Source organism: Pundamilia nyererei, unplaced genomic scaffold, assembly GCF_000239375.1.
Source record: "Pundamilia nyererei isolate P.nyererei 1_Seehausen unplaced genomic scaffold, PunNye1.0 scaffold00226, whole genome shotgun sequence".
Classification (NCBI taxonomy): Eukaryota; Metazoa; Chordata; class Actinopteri; order Cichliformes; family Cichlidae; genus Pundamilia; species Pundamilia nyererei.
The window spans coordinates 165714-182913 of NW_005187627.1; the positions used below are offsets into that span (position 1 = coordinate 165714).

The 17200-nt window shown below is 39.3% G+C and overlaps 1 protein-coding gene across 2 annotated transcripts in view; it reads left to right on the forward strand.

Annotated features, from left to right (window-relative positions):
• The window catches only part of sdc2 (syndecan 2), a 41509-nt gene extending 24634 nt beyond the window's left edge, over positions 1 to 16875 (forward strand). For both annotated transcript variants that reach the window (XM_005748652.2, XM_005748653.2), the window contains 4 exons: positions 7699 to 7813; positions 8582 to 8754; positions 10714 to 10834; positions 14409 to 16875. In XM_005748652.2, coding sequence (XP_005748709.1) covers positions 7699 to 7813; positions 8582 to 8754; positions 10714 to 10834; positions 14409 to 14572 — 573 coding nt within the window. In that variant the 3' untranslated portion in view covers positions 14573 to 16875. The remainder of the gene's footprint in view (positions 1 to 7698; positions 7814 to 8581; positions 8755 to 10713; positions 10835 to 14408) is intronic.
• The last annotated feature ends 325 nt before the right edge of the window (positions 16876 to 17200 follow it).

Below are 17200 nucleotides of genomic sequence, written 5' to 3' on the forward strand. Positions count from 1 at the left end.
ATCCTATAGGAAACCCTATGAGGTTGCAAGTATTTAATAAACTCAGAGGAAATACTCCTGCAGTTAGCTGAAAACGGCAAACACAATTTCAGCCTCTGCTGCGGAAATTCACAAAGCAGATATAAATCATGCCTCATAAATGATTGTCCTGAAGGAAAAGTTGATGTTATTGCTTCCCCCCCAACCCCCCCACCTTGCCTTCAGAACTGCCTTCATTCTTCATGGCAATGATTCAACAAGGTGCTGGACACATTCCTGAGATTTTATTCCTTATTGACGTGATGGCACTGTGCAGTCGCTGCATATTTGTCAGCGCTATTGGAATGAGATCTGGTGACTGTGGAGTCCATTTCAGTACAGCGAATGAACAGTTGTGTTGAAGAAACCAGTTTGAGATCATTTGTGCTTAATGACATGGTGCATTATCCTACTGGAAGAACTGCCAAGAAATTGTCCCCCACACCATCATACCCCCTCCACCAATAACCTGAAACACTGATACAAGGCAGGTTGGTGTTTTGCTGCTGTAGCTCATCTGCTCCAAGGTTTTGATGTGTTGTGCATTCAGATCTTCTGCATAGCTTGGTTGCAATGAGTGGCTACTTAACTTCCTGTTTCCTTCCTATCAGCTTGAAGCAGTCTGGCCATTTTCCTCTGACCTCTGATGCCAAAAACATCAAAACTGCTTTTCTTTGTGTAAATCCTAGAGATGTTTAAGTGAGGAAAACAACACTTAGATCACATTTCTTTCTCATTTTGATGCTCGGTTTGAACTCTTACCAGGTCATCTTGCATTAAGTTGGTGCATGATTGGCTGCTTAGATATTTGTGTTAACAACCAGATGAATGGGTGTGCCTAATCAAATGGCTAGTTGAGTTTTGCTGTGAATCGTGCTGCTTTTTAATTGTAGCAAAATCTTGCGGCTGTTTCTGAAAGGACTGACGATTATTATTTGTGAAGGATTAATTAAGTGTGATTCAGATATCATGACCTTACTAAACAGAATTGAGATGGTAACCAACTGTTGGATTTTTAATTACAGAATTTTTAGATACTAGTTTCCTTTATTGCGTTATTCTAATAATTCTCGCTATAATACTTTGCTCTATGCAGATAAAATCATCCCTTTCTGCAACAGTCTTTTGATTACGGGTGATTTATTTGTTATTGTGAAACTAACTACTTAACTGCCCTCAATTAAAGTGGATTTATCCTTTAATTTTAAGGATTTAAACTGATGCAACAGGTCCCAGGACTATTACTTAGACTTCTTGACATTGGAAATAATGCCTCCACTAAGTGAATCTTTGCCTCTTCCTCTTCTTCTGCCTAAGGGTGTAGGAGGACCGTCTCGTGTGCTCCTCTCAACTTGCATTCCCTCCTTATTTCTGCTGTTTTTGTCCTGTCTACTGTGATGAAGTCCACGATATGAAGGAGGCAGTGGGAGAAAAAGAGAGTGGGCTTGGTTTGTCGACAGGAGGGTGAAACAGGGCAGAGCACGGGTGCTGCTCAGCAGACTGTCTTGCTATATTGACCTCCTCTATTGAACTACAGCAGGCCAAGTAGAACAGATAAAGTAAAGTCCAGCAGGCCAATCTGCCATCTTTACTTTGTTAATTAGGGATTAACACACTATTTATTTCACTGTGTCTTTCTTACACACACCTGCCCTATTATTGACTTCCAGGACAGAACCAAGCCGACAGCGCGCTCCATAGAGTAAAGCTAATACAGGATACACATGAAGAATGTTGATGTTACAAAACTTAAGAGATATTTCAGTAATCATGTAGTAAATTAGGACTTAAGGCTACATAGAACAATAGTTTTCATGAGTGCAGCCTATACATCCTTAAAGTTACTGGTAGATGTTGTTTTTCCTATTTTAAACCCTTTTTTTCCCTTTAAATCACATATTTTTTTCATCCCCTGCTTTCACTGCAGAATAAATAAGAATGGCATTACTCTTCTCATGTAGCTGTCCACAAGAAAGAAAGAAGTGTGTTTTAACATTTCAGTCTAGCATGTCTAAGTGCTTCAAAGCCTAAACCCTTGCTGTGGAAAGCAACATCTTTAATGCTCACATCTTTTCTTTCCTTTTTCCTCTTTCTTTAAAATTTCTGTGACATGTGCATTACCTCACAAACACCCTATGAACTAAAGAACGGTAATACAACTTATAAATATAATAAATAATATAGATACACAAGTTATTCTCAGGCAAAGATGATGAATCTTATTACGTCTCAGCTCTGTGGCACAAGACGGCACATGGCAGGTTTCTAATTTGCAGCTATTTTGCTAGAAAGATGTCAAAAAGTGAAGCATCTCCATGCAGCCTAGATGACATCTAAGTACCATAATGTCTTCCAACTGCATGCTAACAAAGTACGGCATTAGGATTGCCAGTCTCAGATAATTATCAAGTTATTGTCGGTGCATTTCCCCACATCCTCCAACTCTGAAACACCGCAAACCTTTAAGAGCCACTTAACATTTAAATTTGTCCAATAATAAATCATTAATATGATGTAGCGCGCTTCACCAGTGTAAATTTGCTCCCTGAAACAATGTCTAATAAAAGAAAGGAAATGTATTAAGCTGAAGGAATATCTGAAAGTGGCTAGTGTAAGTGCATATACTCTAGACATTCTGATTAAATATTGAGAAGGTACTCCTGTAAAGCACAAAGATGTGAAGCACAACGACAGTGCTTGAAAAGCAGAGTTTTTTTCCCCTCTCTTTGGTAGTTCTTTTGCAGGCACCTTGCAGTTCTGTGGTATACTTAAAAAATTGTTAAGAACCAGAGAAAGCGTCAGACCAGCGAGGAAAGATCTGAGACGTTGTCTGTCTGCTGGCCCCTGTGCACTTGTTTTCCACATTTTCTTCTCTCTGAAGTTGGTGTTATGATGTGTGTGTCTGTGTATTCGTCTCGCGCCTTCAAGATGTGAGGGCTGGATGAGTGTGTGTGTGTGTGTGTCCCTGTGTTGGCACATGCGTGTGTCCCATGGGCTCTTTCATGGACACGCATATGCTTGTGTGAGTGTCTGCATTCCTTTGAGGAACAATATTTCCCCTGGCCTGAATTGAAGTTGAGCTAATATTTGTTGTGTTTGGGGAGAGAGCAGTGTGTCAACAGTAGAAAGTGAGGACCCAGGCACAGATGAGATGGCTCCATTTCACCCATGTATCCTCTCATTCTTACTGTCCCGTCTCTTATAGAAAAAGAGAGGTGCAAATATGCCTTAAAAACCCTGCTAGACATGGACTTAGCAATTTTTGACGAGCTTTTAGCAGGGCATCCTGAGGCTACAAACTTCTCTTCAGCAGTGGCTTATTGCCCCCTTGCCTCCCTCTCTCTTTTCTCATCCTCTCCCTCATTTGTCCACCACTACCCTCTCTTTTATCATCACTCTCCTCTGTCATTGCCCTCCTTCTCTGTCATCTGTTTTGCACAATCCTAGTCTCAAGATCTTCATGCAGTCGTTGGATGTATAGGTTAACCAGACAGAGTGACAGGAAAATGCAGCCGGACAGACCTCCTGCTGGCTTATTAGTTCATTATCAGGCAGAGGTGCCAGATACAGCAGCTCTTAACAACTAATAGAGCATACATTGCAAGCCACTACCTCATTACAGCAGCTCGCCCTCCTTTTTGCTTGCCTTCATTTGCTCTGTTTTTGTCGATCCCTTTATCTCTTTGCCTTTCACTGTCTGTGAGCTTGGTCAGACTGTGTAGGATCTGCTTGTTAAGGTGTCCAAATGAGATTCTGTGTGTGTGTGTGTGTGTGTGTGTGTGTCTACAGACAGTGCCCTTGTGTGTCCCCGTTTATGGGAAGACTCTAGTTATTCACCGTGATGATAAAAAGGTTTGGATAGTTCTATCAAGGCCGTGACAGAGCCGATTTTCTCTCAAATGAATAAGACAAAAAGCCAGCAGCTCTATGGTTTGGTATTGAACCTACATTTGGTTGGTGTAAAGGGTCAAGTATTTTATAACTCTTGATGAACAGCAACCTCTGAAGCCACAACTGTTTACTTTAATGGCAGTGCCAACCTTCACAGGGTACTGGTTATACTACACGATGCAACAAGGAATGTATAACTGAATACTTCTTTCTTAGAAGGCCAACTTTTTATTTGTAACGGAAAGATTATGGGTCTCAGAAAAGTAAATATTCTCGTTGTAAAGTTCAAAAGATTAGTAATGTCAATGTGGGCATGGTCTGGATTAAAGTACAAGGCATCGCCTCCACTAACACCAATTTGACTTGCTGCTGCAGTGAGACTCGGACAGACCTTTTGCGCTATACTATCACACGACGTTGCATGGCCATACATCAAAAATTGAACCAGGCTCATATCAGGGCATAGGTGCACGCGACTGTACCCGAAGAAGGCAGGTATTCAGTACTTCTATTAACACCAAGCAGAGTAAATAGCACCCTGTGAAAAGAGTATACTGATATTGCTTTGGATTATAGACTGAATTACTACTGGTCTAATTTTTTCTTTTCACTGAAATTTTACATTAGTCTTCGGATTTCTTATTTCTTATTCTTACTTATTTCCAATTTTTCTGATTTAATCGGTACTTTTTGAGCAAAAGGACAGTATATTGGTTTCTGGGTTTATAAGAAGTAATCTTTAAATTGATCTTTTGCTGTGTAATAGATGGCTTTATGAAATTGTTGCTAAAAGTTGCTAAGTTGGATAGTTCCTATTAGATCCTTATCACTACCCCTTCCTGCACTCAATCCTTTTTACAGCACTATGGGACTTTTTAGGTAACTGTTGCTTAGACTAGAGCAGCAACACAACAGTGAAGCAATGTAATAAAAAAAAGTGGGCTTCTGCAAATCTGTTTGGTAGCTAGTTTTTGGTGTTTGTCCTGCTTTAGCTGGTAGCAGATTGATGTCTGGGTCAGCGTAAAGCCTGTGATAAGGGCTAAAAGCAGAAAACAAACTGTAAATGTCACTGGATTGATAAAGAGAAAGAGAGCAACGTTTATCAGGCCTGTTGTGTCTGTGCACACACTTTTCTGTGTTAGTGATAAAGTCAGCTTTATCAAGTTTATATTGTGTAGACTCACAAGAACGCATGCTTTTTAGTTTCTTTGTCTCCCTGAGTGTCAGAGTCGCTGAAGTTTATCGAGGTCAGACCTTTTCGTCCTCTCCGATCTGCACTGATTTTGTGTTGCAGTGAAGCTTGCACAGTTGATCCACTCTAATCCAAAAGCTTTGTTCACACAGTTTTGTACCTACATGTCTGAAATATAAAAGGGAAAAAAAGTCTCTACATGTCTGAAAATCTCGAGAGATTTTCCTGTCTGCTTTCGAGAGATGTGAGTGTCATTACAGTTTGATGTAGCCTTGTTGCAACCACTGTCAGCTCATAAATATAATGCACTTGAACTAATTTTGCTTGCAAACTCTTTTAATGTTTTCTCAAGAATAGTTACTATTCTTCACAAAAAGCTGAAATTCTTCACAAAAAATGATTTTACCATGTATACAGTATACTATCACAAAATATATAACAACAATTATACCCCAAGATAAAAAACAAACAAACTATAATTAGCTACTAAAATGTATATCACTTTTTGTTTTATTCATTCAAGGGTTTAACAATGTGCTCAATTGCTCACTCTAATATGTGTCTTATGTGTATTTAATTAATATTTATGAATGCTTGCATACATTTGTAAAACATGTATACTTATGCATGTGTGTGTGGCCTCAATCTCGTTAGTGGTCTTTGTCACTATTTAATCTGTGGCCTACCTCCTTTCGGTCTATTGTGCCTATATCTCCAGTGCATAAAGGCCTATGGACCCGTGGGGGAGGGGGCTGTTTGGAGGAGAAGAAAGGTTAAGATAAAGTTGCTTTGAACAAATTCGCTCTTTGATCAGGTGGTTCACTGGTGAAAGGCCTTTTTTCCACAAGTCAGTTGTGAGAGGAGAGATGGATAAACGTATTGTTCTGTTTCATCTCCCTTCTGTCTTCCTTTATCCTCTTTCACACTGCTGTGTAGTCCCTGCCTCTTTTGTTATGGAGAGTGACTGTGTGGAGTCGTGAAAGAAAGGCCAAACACATATGTGCACACAATGACTTAAAAGCAATGTGTTAGAATGCTTAGTGTAATTGGAAATGCCGAGAAACATCAGGAATGCAACTGAAAGGAAAACTTTTCCTGTCTCCTCTGCTTCCTTTAATTCATAGAAGTAAGAGCGTTTAATAAGCCAAAATGCTTGAATGTTTGTTGCTTTTAAAGTGTTTTATGTCACTAAAAGATAAATACTTTGCATTTTTGACTTCTGAGCAGCCAAAACAAGCAACTCAAACAAGCTGTGTTCAAACACGGAACATGTAAAACTGGTATAAATGAGAGGTTTTGGCCAATTTTCCTAAAAAGAAATTAAATAACAGACTTCGAGACAAGCCAATTGATTTCCTGCAGTCTAACCTGTTTTCCCCCCCTTTTATAATCATAAAAATATCTTCAGGGCAGACGTGGAGCTGTAGCAACCAGCTAAATGGTACAAAACACACAGATGCACAGCAACTATGTATAGGGGGGTCTTTTGAAAGCAGGGCTATTGTTATAAGAAGGGGCAGGACAGCCAAACACAGATTGGCGAATGGGACTTTAATACATGTTGCCATGGACACATTTATAGCTAGTCCAGTCACACACACTCAACACAACATGTACATAGCAGCGTCTAACATACTCACTTACTGATATTTTTCCCAATGTCCACCTGGTGCTGGAAAATCTCTTTTCTTATCTTATTTCCTGTTAGAATTTCAACTTACACAGCACGTCAGGAGGTGCTTTCTAAACACACATTCACTGTCAGACCGTGTTCTTTTTAGCCAATCACTCCATTAAGCCAGAACACAAACATTCCCACTACACTGGGCTGTTGTCTAGGCGATGATGCTGAGAGAGAAGCTACATGTTCTGACTGGTTAGTCATCTGTGCTTCATTGAAGTCAAAAAAAAAGAACAGGTGTCATCTACTCCAGCAGTTTAGTTCTAGTGATGCCGATGCCAGTCTGTACAGTTATGATTGATCTGTATCAGCGCTTATGATGAGCAGATTGGTAACAAGTAAATTAATAACTACATATAAGATTTGTATAACTACAGATGTTGGGGAAATCTTTTTGTTTCGCATGTCAGAAAGAAATAAAACAAAAATAAAAAGGTATCAATCTTAAAAATTGTTTACTGGCTGGGCTCTAATTTTGTGACAATGTTATCACGTTAAAGGTAGTGTAAATCTTGGCTGCTTCAGCTTAAACAAAGGGTGATATGTTAATGTATTTTATGCACATGCTGTGTTTAATATGTTGAGAATTCCTAATTCGCAGTGAAGACTGCAACCTATTATTTTAGTCTTTGTATTTCCTTCTTCAGAAATTTAACTGATAGCAGTTTTGAGTACAAAGGAGGTGTTTATTTCTGGCATTTAAAACAGTAAACAGCTAAAGTGTGCTAAAAGCAGAGTTAATAATGATTTAAACGGTACAAAAATAAAAAAGCTGGACACCAGATTTTGATTTAAGCTCGTGAATGTGTGAAAACAGGATACGTGATTATGTGAAACTCCTGCATGTCAGCAGTAAATCGGATGTATAAAAAAGTCGCATGAGTCTTCAACTCCTTGTTATCTTGTTATTTTACAGATAGCACAAGCACCCAAGATTCCCTCACAGGCCGATGACTTATACCTGGATGACACAGGCTCAGGAGGTTACTACCCTGAAGATGATGATGACTTTAACTCAGGGTCTGGCTCAGGTAAGACATTATCGCACATGCTGACGGAGTTGGGTGAAGACGCTCACTTACAGTCTTAGCAAGTAATCTCTCAGAGGCATGATGACATCCATTCTCCCGTCCACTGCTTGTAACTTTTCTGAGCTCTGAGTTGTTTTGTTAGTTTTTTTTATTAACCAGCAGACTTGAGCTGTGTCATAATTTCTTCCCCCCTCTTCTCTTTCCTTAATCACCTTCCTTTCTCGCCTTTGTCTATTCTTTGTTCGCTGCCTCTCTCTCACTCGATTTTAAATTAAGATTGCCTTGTCACTGAGACTGCTGTGGGCAAGTGTGCAAATTTTACGTGTCTTTTTTATTAGTTCTTTGCTCTGCTCGCCTTAAGCACCTTTATAACACTCATTCCTTGGTCAAAAGTAACTCTATTTTCGAAGAGAGTTGTATAAATCCACAGAGAAAAGGTCAGAGTAGGTAAAAGGAGCGCAGACTGTGATCAATAACCCATTCAATACTGTACAGAGTGTATATCCTATTATTCTGCTCTGCCACTCTATATTCTATTGGAGATTAAAACTGCAAATACATTAAAATGAATTCCACCAGTGTGAAATTAAGCAAGACAAAGTGTGTAATTCCAGACATACTGATATAATGTAAATCCATATTTTACCTCTCTGCATCCACATATCATAATCTTTACATTTTATTCTGTATTATAACATCCAGTGAAACTAACTTCCCATTAAGGATGCAGCAGGAATTACACTGACCAGAAATGCGTGTTTCTTCTAGGTGGTGGTGAGGAAGCGATAGAGGAATCAGTGACTGTCACTATGGTTTATATCGAGCCCAGTGTAGGACAACCTACCCAGGATTCCACAAAAGATTTCACCCCGAGAATGGACACAGACCCGGTTAGAGAAAAATCCGGGAAGAGCATACCAAGGAAACCATTCACAACAAAGGTAAGATGTCACTTATGTCTGTGCCATAGAACTTTTATAGCACCAGACAAGAGTTTAGACGATGATGTTGCAGTTGGCCTCAAAGTGGGTGGGATTGGCAGCTATGGTATAGGTGGAAAGGTGGGCCGTATACCAATCAGAGGCTCAGTGGATCGCTTCCCAGCTCCAACTGTCCATGTTTTGAAGTATCCTTGGGCAACTGAATCCCGAGTTGCCCCAATGCAACATTAGAGTGTGAGTATGTGTGTGAGTGTTAGATGGAAGTGCTTAGGTGTAGATAAGAGCATTCTATGAAAGTGTGTATGGTGGGGTGAATGAGACTTTGAGTGTTCAAAGTTGAGTGGAAAGGTGTTATATAAGTGTCATTTACTACTCCCATTGTTTTAACTCACATTGCTAAGCTAAATGCCGTTTGGGTGTTTAATTATAGCTTCAAGACATGCTCCTCAAGTACTTGCAAGGAAGCAGAAAAGATTATAGCCCTAAAAATGAGCTATTCCTTCAAGGAGACATTAAATGATTAAATGTCTTAAGTGTTTGTATCTGTTGGGATACATAGAAACACCACCAGGGATGCTGCTGGTGGAAAATTCTTGCTATGAGCTCAATTTTTTTTTCTAAGCAGCTATATTTTATAATGCCACTTTGTGACTCAGTCATTTGTAATCACGGTGGCTCATCTGTAACTGTCGTGACTCAACAGAGAGTAACACAGTACCTCAGTATGTCTTTAGCTGACCCAGTATGCCATGAAATCCTCTATAATACCAGGAGCTGCGAGGTTGCTTTCAGGATAAAGATCAAGTGCTCATGTCAGATCTCACTGTTTTTGCCCCATTGCAAATTATGGAGGATTACATCTCTCTTGGACATAAGCACATATTCTGGAAGCATCCTAGATTTCATTTCTGTGTTGCACTCTTACTGTAACATGCTGGATACTACATCTGTTTGGGATTAGTCGTCAAGGTCTCAACTCCCTAAGCCTACCTGGACATGTTCCATTTTTTCCCTCTTGCCACTGTCCTGTCTTAGGCCAAACGCGCTGGCTCACTTCCATTTTGGCACCTTGCACACTTCTTACTGTTGTTTGAAAAAATACATGGGCCCAAATAGTTTGCCTGGTTTTCTAGATGTTTAAAAAAAACCTTGGGGTCACTGGCTCAGTTTTTGTTGCCTACTTTTCCAGGGGATTCCACTAATCTCTTTGGAATATCTGGATTTGTTACATTTTCATCTTTATTCAGCATTTTTAGATTTCACTGGCCAGATTACATTTTAGCCCCGCCTCAATTTTTGAGTAGACAGCCGTACTAAAAATTTGTTTTTCCTCTAAAAGGTAACTATTTGGGAAAATGCACACATTAGTTAGATGACCTCTCATGTGTCTGAGCTAATACTAAAGCAACAGCTAGTTAGTGAAGCTTAATATACAGCATAGACTGATTACCAGACGCTACAATAACATGTGCTTACCTCTGAAATCGTACATTTTCCTAGAAGCTTTGCCAACACTGTAAGGTTTCAAGGAATCAGAAATTGTACACACAAACCCTTAACTATCAGTTTTTCTCTTAAGCAAGATAAAATAATTTGCTTGGTCCTCCAGCTGTTTCCATTCTTTATGTGAAGCTAAGCTAAATGGGTGCTGGCTATAATTTCATAATAAAAAATATTGGACATGTTTGAGCTTTTTATCAGTCTTTTTCATTTATGAAAAGTTCAAAGCAGGAAACAAAAAAGTTCCAAAAAAAACCCCACATTCTTTACATCTGGGAATGAAACCTCAAATGGATTTGGCCATCATGCCAAGAAAAACATATGAAGCAAAAAAGGAATATAGGAGGATGCAATGTGAAAGTTAGCAATAAATAAGCTTGCCCTTAATTTTTCAGCTTCTTTTTTTTAAAAAAAACAACAACTTTCTTGTGGCTCTTCCCCCACCTTCTCTTCGCCCAGGCACCAGTGCCAGATACAGAGGACACGCAGAGGACTAGCACGACTAGCACCCCCGGCTCACCTCCAAATCCCGTTGAGGTCCACACTGAAAACCTCTTCCAGAGGACGGAGGTGTTGGCAGGTATGTGTCGTAGTATGCCAGAGCAGACACCAAACCAAATATACAGTGCTGTGCAAAAGTCTTGAGTCTTTCTTTTTATTTTGCTTCCAAGGAGACAGACTTTTCTGGAGTTTTTGAGGGGGTGGGGGGAGTTTCTCAAGTGGTCTTGAGAAATAGTTCTTAAGGTTTTCTGATGGTCTTTCAAAGCTTGTATTTGAACATTGGCTGCTTTGTGAGTCACTTTAAGCCCAGTGCTTGTATGTGACCATTTTCAGAGGAATGTTTTTTGTTGTTAAGCAACTTAACACTGACCTATGAGTCCTTCAAGTATAGAAAGGGCACCTAACTTGAGGGATGAAGCAGTGTTGTTTCCACACAACAGACAACTTAGTAAAGAATCACTTTTAAATTGTATCTTGAGGCAGAGCATCGTTTGTTCCTATTTTGTTACTTGAATCTACAAAAACTGTCAAAGATAATACATTTTGACATGCATAAAATAGTACTTTTGCGCAATCAAAGTGATTCCCAAAGAGCTTTTATGTTAGTTGAAAACCATACCTGCATAGGAAGACACAATGGGACACAATTAGTCGTGGATTGGCCTCCACAGAGTTCAACCTTAACATTATTGAAGTAGTATGGGATCATGATGACAAAGAATGGAACAAAGGGCAGCTAACATCCAAAGAAGAGCTTTGAATGTCCTACAAGAAGCCTGGAGAACTATTCCTGAGGACTGCTCAAAAAATTAATGCAACGCTTACCTAAGAGAGTTCAGGCTGTGTCAAAGAGTAAAAGTTGCTGGAACAAATACTGATTTTTGTTTATTCAAGCTCATTAGAATTGTAAAACCTTGACTTAAATTTCAGAGAGTAGGATTATATAGTATTCATATTTGTTTCAGTGTTTTTGATGTGCCAATTTGTTAAGTCTAGGAAAACAAGATACCTATTTTCCTAAAGTGTTCTTTGATGTGTTTAAGTAGTCATTTATCTTTCCATCCCCTCAGCCTTCCTTCATAATATGTTACGTGAGCATATTTTCAACAAACAATCTCTGAAATCTCAGTAATATTATCCCTGAAGTCTCTCACCTGAACCAGAATAGCTGCTTCATAAATGTTCCTCTGTGGGACCTTGCAGAGTTCAGACCATCGTGGATGTTTCAAGTGTGTGTTACTCGGTTTGAATACATAAAAGAGGATGGAAAGGAATATTTCTGACTCAAAACCGCCGAGCTCTCTGATGCTGTATCTATCTCCATGTGTGTCTGAGGGAAACCTTGACTGGCACCTACTTTGCTGCGATATCCATCTGGTGTTGGCAAAATGCAGAAACAACATCAACAAGGACAAATCAGGACAGCCTCAAAGACTTTTCCTTTCATTTCCCTCCCACTGATCAACTCACTTCATCTTTTGGCATATTGCTCTTGGATTGTGATAGGAAAAAATATTATTGCATGCAGTCTTTGGATAAAGTCTGAGAAAATTGAAATATACCTGGTCCTCTCCCCACTTCCCACCCCTGCAAAAACCCACCATCTTTCTCTCTCTTCTCCACCTCTTCTCTTCCTCTGGATTATAATCATTACTTTTCGTTCCCCTTGTGACTTCTATAAAAAAATAATTGCCCATAATGTAATTTTCACAATTCTCTCTGTATTGCATTACTGCTTCTTGGAGCTCGGCAGTTGGGTGTGTAGCAGGGTCTTTACCCCTGAGAGAGCAGGGCTAGTCAACAAGTGGAAACCTAAGGTGCAGCAGAGGGCAGATTGTAGCACCAGGAGAGACCCTAAATAGATTTAGGAGCTATAAAGGAACCTCATGCAGGCATAATTGAAAGGGAGGGATTTCAGGGTGGGTGGATTTCATTCAGAGTCCCCTTATGGTAGCCTGCTATTAGCCCACTGGTGCACTGCACAGTGTGTCCTCCACAGAAAGTCTAACTTCTAGTATCTCTAAACTACATTTCACTATCCTGAATGGATATCTCTGAGACATCTTCCAGATCAGCATGTATTTAATGTATAATACAGGATGGCTGCTGAAAATGTGAATTCATCAGATGGTGGAAAAATTTGTTTCAAGCTTAAAAAATGAAAAGCAGTCACAAAAAACATGATGTAGTATAACAGCGAAACATCCTGTACCTAGTTCAAAACCAGAAAACACCAATGGCAAAGGAGTCTGACAAAACAGGTCAAAGCCCGACCAGCACATTTTGTCTTTATCAGTCACAGTCATGGTGGCGACTCAGAGGAAGGCTTCCTTATACTACATACATCAATAAATTTGCTCAAGAAATTCCTACTCATGGAAGGCGCTGTCTTATACTCACTTTAAGAAAGAGACTGCTTTCTTTGTTGGGATACATAATCACATCCTGCAAGTTTTCAGTATCATAGCTGCTAAGAAATGCCTCTCCCAAATAGTCTAGATAAATTTCTAAGCTATCTCTGCTATCTTTATATATCTTTCAATATTAATACAATACAGTAATACAAGTAATGCATTTAGTACAAGACGGTAGTAATACAAAACAATGCAATTTCTAGTGAAGTTGCAGTGCAATTTTTGGTTCTTTTGGATTTGGTCTGAGGCTTGCTGCTAAAAAGAGGTAAAAGGATTAGCAGTGGCTAACAAAGTTGAAGGCAATGGAACCAAAAAAAAAGTGGCTGGCAATATTATAATAGAATAGAGGTATACTTAATAAAATACAACTAATAAGTTGGCCACTGATATACTCAAAGTGGCTGCTGGTGTGCCTAAAAGTACCTAGGTAGGTAAACTGACCGGCCGTTTTAAATTTCACAACATTAACATTGTACCAAAAGAATACTGGATTAGGGGGAGGGTCTGTACGTAAACTGCATTCTGGCTCGGTGTCTGAGTTGCTCAGTTCAGACGCAGGATCGAGTTAAAGCCTTACCGTCCCGTTTGGTGTTAATGACCTGTTTTTGTTTGCTTTCCCTCGCTGTATTTATTTGCCTGACTTTTGATGATCTAGCCAATGCCACAGGCTTTTTCCTGTAAAACCTCAATCGGCAGTCACTGAACGGAATATAAACCTTGCTGAACCAACAGCAGCCGGGCCAACAGGACTGTGCACTAATCAAGGATTGGCGCTCGAATATCCTGCTAACGTAACGCTAAATTTTAAGCTCAGCAACATATTGAAAGAGGTGAAATTAAACGTTAAGAAACTCTTCGACTCTGTATCTCCTGAGACAAGTTGCAGTTTTTTTTCCATTGACGTGAAGTAACCGCATTAGTCTGAGCAATCATTCGTGAGGGTTGCTGCCTGGTTTCAACACATTTAAGCCATCAATTTTCATCATTGCTGTTGAATTGCATTCATGCTGAAATTTGCTGCAGCAGTTCCAGAAACAGCTGTTAAAGCAAACAGTTGTGTAACTGACTGCATATGATCGAGACACAATTAATCTTAAAACGTATTATTTTGGACATAGTTAAGGTGTTATTATACACACACAAACACACACACACACACACACACACACACACACACGACATTGATTTGAACTTCCAGCATTGATATTCACTCTCCATTCCTGTCTTTGCCTCTCTCAGCTGTTATTGCAGGTGGTGTTATTGGCTTCCTGTTTGCCATCTTCCTCATCCTCCTCCTGGTGTACCGCATGAGGAAGAAGGATGAGGGCAGCTATGACTTGGGAGAGAGAAAACCCTCCGGCGCAGCCTATCAGAAGGCTCCAACCAAGGAGTTTTATGCATAAAACCCGCTCTCCCCTCACCAGTTCGACAAAATCACGAAGGACTGTCAACAGCACAGTCCAATAACAGCAAACCTGCTTAAACATGAGAAACAACAAAATGTTTTAAAGTTGATTAAGGTAAAATAGGAAAGCTTTTGCGTAGAGTAATGTAATTACGACCTTTTCTTTCTTCTTCTTTTTTTTTTGAAATGAAAACCAAGCATTTCTCATTTAAGGCATCTGACTATATTTAAACATTTTGTGTATTATTTGAAAAGGCTGAAAAAAAATTAAAACAGGATGTGTAAAGATGAGGCAACTGACCGCTTCTGTTTTCTGTCAGAGGAGCTGTTTTTCGTCACTGACTACTTTTAACTGTAGCAGTATGTTATTTGTAAAGGAAAAAAAATTAAAAGTGGAAATAATTGAATATAATTATTCTGTATCAAACCTACTTTCTTTTTTTTTTTTCTGTTTTTGTCCTAGCATGTCTGATGTTGATCTCTAAAAGGTGTATTACGTTAATTTATCTTTTTCTCTGATGTTTAAAAAAAATGCCTTTGTAGTTTTAATGAAGCTCTTTGGTCTTCATATTAACGCTGTTAACGGTCAATGTAAATGTTCTCCCTTCAGGTTACAATGTTTATTATTTGCTCTCACATCAGTTTTTTGGTCAGTGTGAGCGTTTCATCATGTCTTGTTTATTTGTATGTTCTGTTCTCGCTGTAGCCTCTTTTCTCTTTTTTTTCCAAACGCAGGAATTCGTCTTTAAAAGAAGAAAAACATGTCAGGGCTCAAGGAAATCCACAAACCTCTCTTCTTCTTCTCTATTTAATTCATTCTCTTTCCATTTTGTACATTCACTGCTTTTACTTTCCACTGTTGTTGTCCAGCTTTGCGTGTGCGTGTGGGGGGGAGTATTACCTCTCCGTGGCTTCTTGTGTTTTTGGCCCATAGTCCCCCCCCCCCCCCTTTCCTCCTTCTCCTCCTTGATGGGTCCCTCAAGTTTACTGACTGCATCCAAATTCTGCTAGCAGACTTTAACCTTTGCATTTCCTCTCTGTCTTTCTGTTTTCCCCCAAATCACCTCGCTCGTACCTTCTTTATAAACAGAGTACAGCCAGTTGAGCTGTCAGTCCTCCCCCTCCCTGGTTGCCTGGTGTCATTGTCCGTGTCCCATTGTAGGTACTTTAGGCCCAAAGATTTACTCAGCGAAGGCGAGCTACTTCTTGGACACAAGGCTGGGGCCCAATCCTCACATACAGTGCACATACTTAAGCAGAAGACCTTTGAGAAACCCAGTTTCTCTGACTCATAGATACGTAAGGCTGCACAGAATATGTAAAACAGTGTTATATCGGAATAGTCTTTGACAAGACACCCATGTTGAGGGCTATTTTCTTTTCCTTTGGTCAGTCCTTGCATTTCTAAAGAGCTTTCTCTGAGAGGTGAGGTTGTTTAGCAGGTTTAAAAACTAAAGAAGTTGTTTTGATGCCATTTTACATCTCAAAATCAAGTGTTTTAAAATGCCACATGTTGGCTGCTGTAGGATGGCCATGTAGCTACATCAAATAAAAACAGAGGTTATGGTCACATGACGGCAAGTCATAGTTGTCTTTTCCTTTTAATGATACATCTGCATTAACTTGCTCTTAAGAGACATTTATTTGTCAGGCAGGTTTGTGAAGTTGCCTTTTTTTTTTTTTTTTAGATGTACAGTAATGTGAAGTAGATGTAGTATCGTCTAAACTTCTAACACCACCCCCACATGCAGCTGTTCATCCCTCTACCTCTCCATCCCTTGTGTTTCTCTCTTCTTCTTTCAGTCTCTCTGTGATCCTTTTTGTTGTCTGCTTCCTTTGTCTTTTGTTGTAATAGGACCTAAGTTACTGAACTATACTGAAAAACCCAAAGACTCAAAGTATTTTACTTCCCATACCTACTCCCCTACATCGTGGCCACATCGTGTCATTTCCTCATCTTCTTTGTCTTCTTTCTTTTTCTTTCACCTCCCCTTTTTATTAGAGACCTGACCTTTGAGTCCAATTACTTATTAGTATAAGAAAATAAATATAAATATATATATAAATGTATATTCACAAATGTTTTAAACCTTCAAAGTGCCTACCATTTGGAAATGTACTTGCTCAACGGGAGCACGTGTCGGGTGTGTACACAGAGGAGGGGTGTAAGCGACTTGACTGGCGTTCTGTGAGCATGGATGACTGTAATGGTAACTTTTTTTTAGTCTTACAAAAGCTGACAGTATTGTACCTATAAGTTGAAACAACACTACTGAATAAACATTGTGGCCTAATATCCAACTGCTTTTGCCGTCGTCTTTTAAAATTCCATTTCCTCTTGAATCTGTTGGTTGTAAGAATTTTCAAATCAATAGTAGCAACTCCTCACAGGCAATTAGGCGTTTTTGCTGTTTGTTACTGATAATTTTAAGTTTCAGGCAATTTACTCGGCTTTTCAAATATGACACATTAGTGTTTTTTTTCTGTCTCAAATGATAGTAGATTCAATATCTTATTAGACAAACAAATTTTAAGGGCGTCATCGTGACCTCTGTGAAAATTATCAGCTTTTTTCTTGACTATATTTTTTATTGAGTAAGATTCACTCTATGGACAAAAGTACAAG